General features: G+C 58.4%; 1 protein-coding gene across 4 annotated transcripts in view; it reads right to left on the reverse strand.

Moving 5' to 3' along the window:
• The window catches only part of LOC138362972 (uncharacterized), a 393681-nt gene extending 387926 nt beyond the window's left edge, over window positions 1-5755 (reverse strand). For all 4 annotated transcript variants that reach the window (XR_011227956.1, XR_011227957.1, XM_069321533.1 and 1 more), the window contains exon 1: window positions 5494-5755. Coding sequence is in view for 2 of the 4 variants with exons in the window: in XM_069321533.1 (XP_069177634.1) it covers window positions 5494-5737 (244 nt within the window). In the remaining 2 variants the exon portion in view is untranslated. The remainder of the gene's footprint in view (window positions 1-5493) is intronic.
• Between the last annotated feature and the right edge of the window lie 245 nt (window positions 5756-6000).

Genomic DNA, 6000 nt, shown 5'->3' on the forward strand with positions numbered 1-6000 from the left:
ATCACAGAAAGATAGACTGGGATAAGAAGGAACCGCATGGTGGTGAGGATATATGGAGAGCCAAACTAATGGAGGTGGTGACAAGAAACTTCTTACGCCAGCATGTCAGGGAACCCACAAGGATAAGAGGAAATGATGAACCAGTGAGACTCGACCTCGTCTTCACTCTGAACGACTCCGGCGCTTTCGAGGCCCAGATAGAAATGAACCACCACAGTGTACTGGTGTTAGAGTATCTAACTGAAGAAGGGTTATTGAACTCGAGGAGGGGTACTGAAAACAATAGGATGGCATTCCGAAAGGGGAACTATGAGGTGATAAGAAAATTCCTATCATGATATATAACATGATAATATGGGAAACAGAGCTAAAGGAAAGACGGTCCAAGACATGATGGATTACATCACGCAGAAGTGTAAGGAGGCAGCAGACAAGGTTGTTCCAGTCCAAAAGGAAAACAATGAAATGAGGATGAGAAACTCGTGGTTTAATCAGAGATGTAGGCTAGCTAAGCAGCATAGTAAAAGGGCATGGAGAAACTACAGGAATAACAGGACACTGGAGAGCAGAGAAAGATACCAGAGTGCCATAAATGAATATGTCAGGTTGAGAAGAGAGGCAGAAAGACAATATGAAAAAAAACATCTCAAGCAAGGCGAAGACTCAACCTAAAATGCTGCACAGCCAAATCAGGAGGAAAAACAACAGTAAAGGAACAGGCAATGAAATTAAGGATAGGGGCAGATGGATTCCCTATAAACAACAAGGAAGTGTTTGAGGAACTCAATAAGAAATTCCAGGAAGTCTTCATATTAGAGGAAGGAGAAGTTCCAGAGATAAGAGAAGGAATAGTTAACCAGGACTCACTAGAAGAGTTTGAGATCACCAGTGGGGAAGTAAGGAAACTGTTGCTAAATTTTGATGTGTCAAAGGCTATAGGCCCAGATGGATACTTGGATACTGAAGGAAGAAGCAGAAGCACTGTGCTTGCTTGGTGCAACAAATACTCCATATTTATAAGTATAAGTAAATTGTTATACTCCATGGTGTATAACAAATCACTGGTAACAGGTGAACTGCCAGAAATATGGAAGACAGCAAACGTAGTCCAGATATACAAGAAGGGGGATAGACAAGAGGTACGGAACTACAGGCCCGTGTCCCTAACTTGCATACCATGCACGTTGATGGAGAAGATTGTGCGAAAAAGCTAGTGGAACATCTGGAGCAAAGGAACTGTGACTCAACATCAACATGGTTTCAGAGATGGCAAGTCATGCCTCACAGGATTAATTGAATTCTATGACCAGGCAAGAGAGGGGTGGACAGACAGCATATTTTTGGATTGCCAGAAAGCCACTGACACAGTACCACACCAGAGACTAGTGCAAAAGCTAGAGATGCAGGCAAGAGTGAAAGGGAAGGTTCTGGATAAGGGAGGTAGCAGAAGACAGGAAGTCATTGTGAGGGTTGAGGCCTCAGACTGGCGAGGCGCTACCAGTGGAGTCCCGCAAGGGTTCAGTCTTTGGACCAATACTGTTTTTGATATATGTAAATGATCTCCCAGAGGATATAGAATCATTCCTCTCATTGTTTGCTGATGATGCAAACATTTTGAGGAAGATTAAGACAGGGGAAGAGAGTATGAGGCTACAAGATGACCTAGACAGACTGAATGAATGGTCCAACAAATGGCTACTAAAGTTCAACCCGAATAAAAGAAAGGAAATGAAACTAGGCAGTGGAAACAGGCAGCCAGACAAAGGATACAGAATGGAAGATGAAGTCCTTCCTGAAAAGGTCAAAGAAAGATCAAGGAGACGACTCCACTCCACAAGCCTCCACTACATTAGCCCACGACCCACCTCCACGAGCCCACGCCTCCACTCCACGAGCCCACTCCACGAGCCCACGACCCCACTCCACGAGCCCACGCCTCCACTCCACGAGCCCACGACCCCACTCCACGAGCCCACGACCCCACTCCACGAGCCCACGACCCCACTCCATGAGCCCACGACCCCACTCCACGAGCCCACGACCCCACTCCACGAGCCCACGACCCCACTCCACGAGCCCACGACCCCACTCCACGAGCCCACGACCCCACTCCACGAGCCCACGACCCCACTCCACGAGCCCACGACCCCACTCCACGAGCCCACGACCCCACTCCACGAGCCCACGACCCCACTCCACGAGCCCACGACCCCACTCCACGAGCCCACGACCCCACGACCCCACTCCACGAGCCCACGACCCCACTCCACGACCCCACTCCACGAGCCCACGACCCCACTCCACGAGCCCACGACCCCACTACACAAGCCCACGACCCCACTCCACAAGCCCACGACCCCACTCCACTAGCCCACGACCCCACTCCACTAGCCGACTCCACAAGCCCACGATCCCACTCCACAAGCCCACGACCCCACTCCACTAGCCCATGACCCCACTCCACTAGCCGACTCCACAAGCCCACGATCCCACTCCACAAGCCCACGACCCCACTCCACTAGCCCACGATCCCACTCCACAAGCCCACGACCCCACTCCACTAGCCGACTCCACAAGCCCACGATCCCACTCCACAAGCCCACGACCCCACTCCACTAGCCCACGATCCCACTCCACAAGCCCACGACCCCACTCCACAAGCCCACGACCCCACTCCACAAGCCCACGCCTCCACTCCACAAGCCCACGCCTCCACTCCACAAGCCCACGACTCCACTCCACAAGCCCACGATCCCACTCCACTAGCCCACGACCCCACTCCACTAGCCCACGACCCCACTCCACTAGCCCACGACCCCACTCCACTAGCCCACGACCCCACTCCACTAGCCGACTCCACAAGCCCATGATCCCACTCCACAAGCCCACGACCCCACTCCACTAGCCCACGACTCCACTCCACTAGCCCACGATCCCACTCCACAAGCCCACGATCCCACTCCACTAGCCCACGATCCCACTCCACTAGCCCACGATCCCACTCCACTAGCCCACGAACCCACTCCACTAGCCCACGAACCCACTCCACTAGCCCACGATCCCCACAGTCATGCCCCCCACAACCACGCCCACGACCCCAGTCACGCCCAGGCTCCCGCAGCCAGCCCCCACGCTCCCACAGCCACGCCCACGCTCCCACAGCCAGCCCCACGCTCCCACAGCTACGCCCACGTCCCCACAGCCAGGCCCACAGCCAGCCCCACGCTCCCACAGCCACGCCCACGTCCCCACAGCCACGCCCACGCTCCCACAGCCACGCCCACGCTCCCACAGCCACGCCCACGCTCCCACAGCCACGCCCACGCTCCCACAGCTACTCCCACGTCCCCACAGCCAGGCCCACAGCCAGCCCCACGCTCCCACAGCTACTCCCACGTCCCCACAGCCAGGCCCACGACCCCACAGCCAGGCCCACGCTCCCACAGCCAGCCCCACGACCCCACAGCCAGGCCCACGACCCCACAGCCAGCCCCACGACCCCACAGCCAGCCCCACGACCCCACAGCCAGGCCCACGACCCCACAGCCAGGCCCACGACCCCACAGCCAGGCCCACGACCCCACAGCCAGGCCCACGACCCCACAGCCACGCCTACGACCCCACAGCCACGCCCACGCTCCGACAGTTACGCCCACGCCCCCACAGCCACGACCCCACAGCCACGCCCCCACAGCCACGACCCCACAGCCACGCCCACGACCCCACAGCCACGCCCACGCCCCCACAGCCACAACACTACAGCCACGACACTACAGCCACGACCCCACAGCCACGCCCCCACAGCCACGACACTACAGCCATGACCCCACAGCCACGACCCCACAGCCACGACCCCACAGCCACGCCCCCACAGCCACGCCCACGCCCCCACAGTCACGCCCCCTACTGTCACGCACCCACAGCCCGCCCCCACAGCCACGACCCCACAGTCACGCCCCCACAGCCACGACCCCACAGTCACGCCCCCACAGCCACGACCCCACAGCCACGACACCACAGTCACGCCCCCACAGCCACGACACCACAGTCACGCCCCCACAGCCACGACCCCACAGTCACGCCCCCACAGCCACGACCCCACAGCCACGACACCACAGTCACGCCCCCACAGCCACGACACCACAGTCACGCCCCCACAGCCATGCCCCCACAGCCACGACCCCACAGTCACGCCCCCACAGCCACGCCCCCACAGCCACGCCCCCACAGCCACGCCCCCACAGCCACGCCCCCACAGCCACGCCCCCACAGTCACGCCCCCACAGTCACGCCCACGACACCACAGCCACGCCCACACCCCCACAGTCACGCCCCCACAGCCACGACACCACAGTCACGCCCTCACAGTCACGCCCTCACAGTCACGCCCCCACAGCCACGCCCCCACAGTCACGCTCCCACAGTCACGCCCACGACACCACAGTCACGACCCCACAGTCACGACCCCACATCCACGACCCCACAGCCACGCCCCCACAGCCACGCCCCCACAGCCACGACCCCACAGCCACGACCCCACAGTAACGCCCGCACAGCCACGCCCGCACAGCCACGCCCCCACAGCCACGCCCCCACAGCCACGCCCCCACAGCCACGCCTACAACACAGCCACGCCCCCACGCCTACGACAACACAGCCACGCCCCCACGCCTACGACAACACAGCCACGACTCCACAGCCACGCCCACGATACCACAGCCACTCTACCCACAGCCACGCCCCCACAGCCACACCCACGATACCACAGCGACGCTACCCACAGCCACGTCCCCATAGCCACGCCCACGCCCCCACAGTCACGCCCACGCGCCCAGTCACATCCCACAGCCACGCTCCCACAGCCACGCCCACACAGCCACGCCCACACAGCCACGCCCACACAGCCACGCTCCCACAGCCATGTTCCCACAGCCACGCCCACACAGCCACGCCCACACAGCCACGCCCACACAGCCACGCCCCACAGCCACGCCCACACAGCCACGCCCCCACAGCCACGCCCACACAGCCACGCCCACACAGCCACGCCCATACAGCCACGCCCACACAGCCACGCCCACACAGCCACGCCCACACAGCCACGCCCATACAGCCACGCCCACACAGCCACGCCCACACAGCCACGCCCGTACAGCCACGCCCACACAGCCACGCCCATACAGCCACGCCCCCACGCCCACGCTTCAAACAAGTGAGGGAGGCAGCCGGCCACACACCTGGTCATCTGGCTCCAATGTCTCCATTATAATATTAAAAAAAAAGAACTAATCATGTTCAAGCTTTTCAGCTTTGCTGAAGAACTGAGAAGCTAACCTTATGTTATTAACCGTAAAACACAATTTAAATATAATTTTAAAAATTTGTCAGGAACGTTTTTCAATGTAAACAATGGCGGCGGCGGCGGCGGCGGCGGGCTGTGCTCCTCTGCCTCAGTTACAACTACAGGACCAACATTAACTACCATAACCTTACCTTTATTGTTGAGTGTAGTGTCTGTGGTGGGCGCGTTGAGTGTGGGCGTGTTGAGTCTGTGGGCGTGTGGTGGGCGTGCTGGCACTGTAGGTGTGGTGGGCGTGTTGACACTGTAGGTGTGGTGGGCGTGTTGACACTGTAGGTGTGGTGGGCGTGTTGACACTGTAGGTGTGGTGGGCGTGTTGACACTGTAGGTGTGGTGGACGCGTTGAGACTGAGGGCGTGTGGTGGGGCGAGACGCCATGGCGGCCGGCACCTGCGTCGCCACCTCCTCCACCCTCCGCTCCCACCTTTTACTCCTCAACCACTCTCATCTATTCCCACTACCACACTTCTTTAATATATAAAACAAATTTACTAAATAATTTTGTGTTTGCTTTAATACTTTGGGGGCATTTTATTGTTTATATTTTATGATAATTACATGATGTTAAATTTAAAAAGTGTACTGCCGCGCACTCTGCTCTCCATTACAAACCTGACAATAACTGTCTGGTATATTACGTT

The sequence above is a fragment of the Procambarus clarkii genome, chromosome 9 (genome assembly GCF_040958095.1).
Source record: "Procambarus clarkii isolate CNS0578487 chromosome 9, FALCON_Pclarkii_2.0, whole genome shotgun sequence".
Lineage (NCBI taxonomy): Eukaryota > Metazoa > Arthropoda > Malacostraca > Decapoda > Cambaridae > Procambarus > Procambarus clarkii.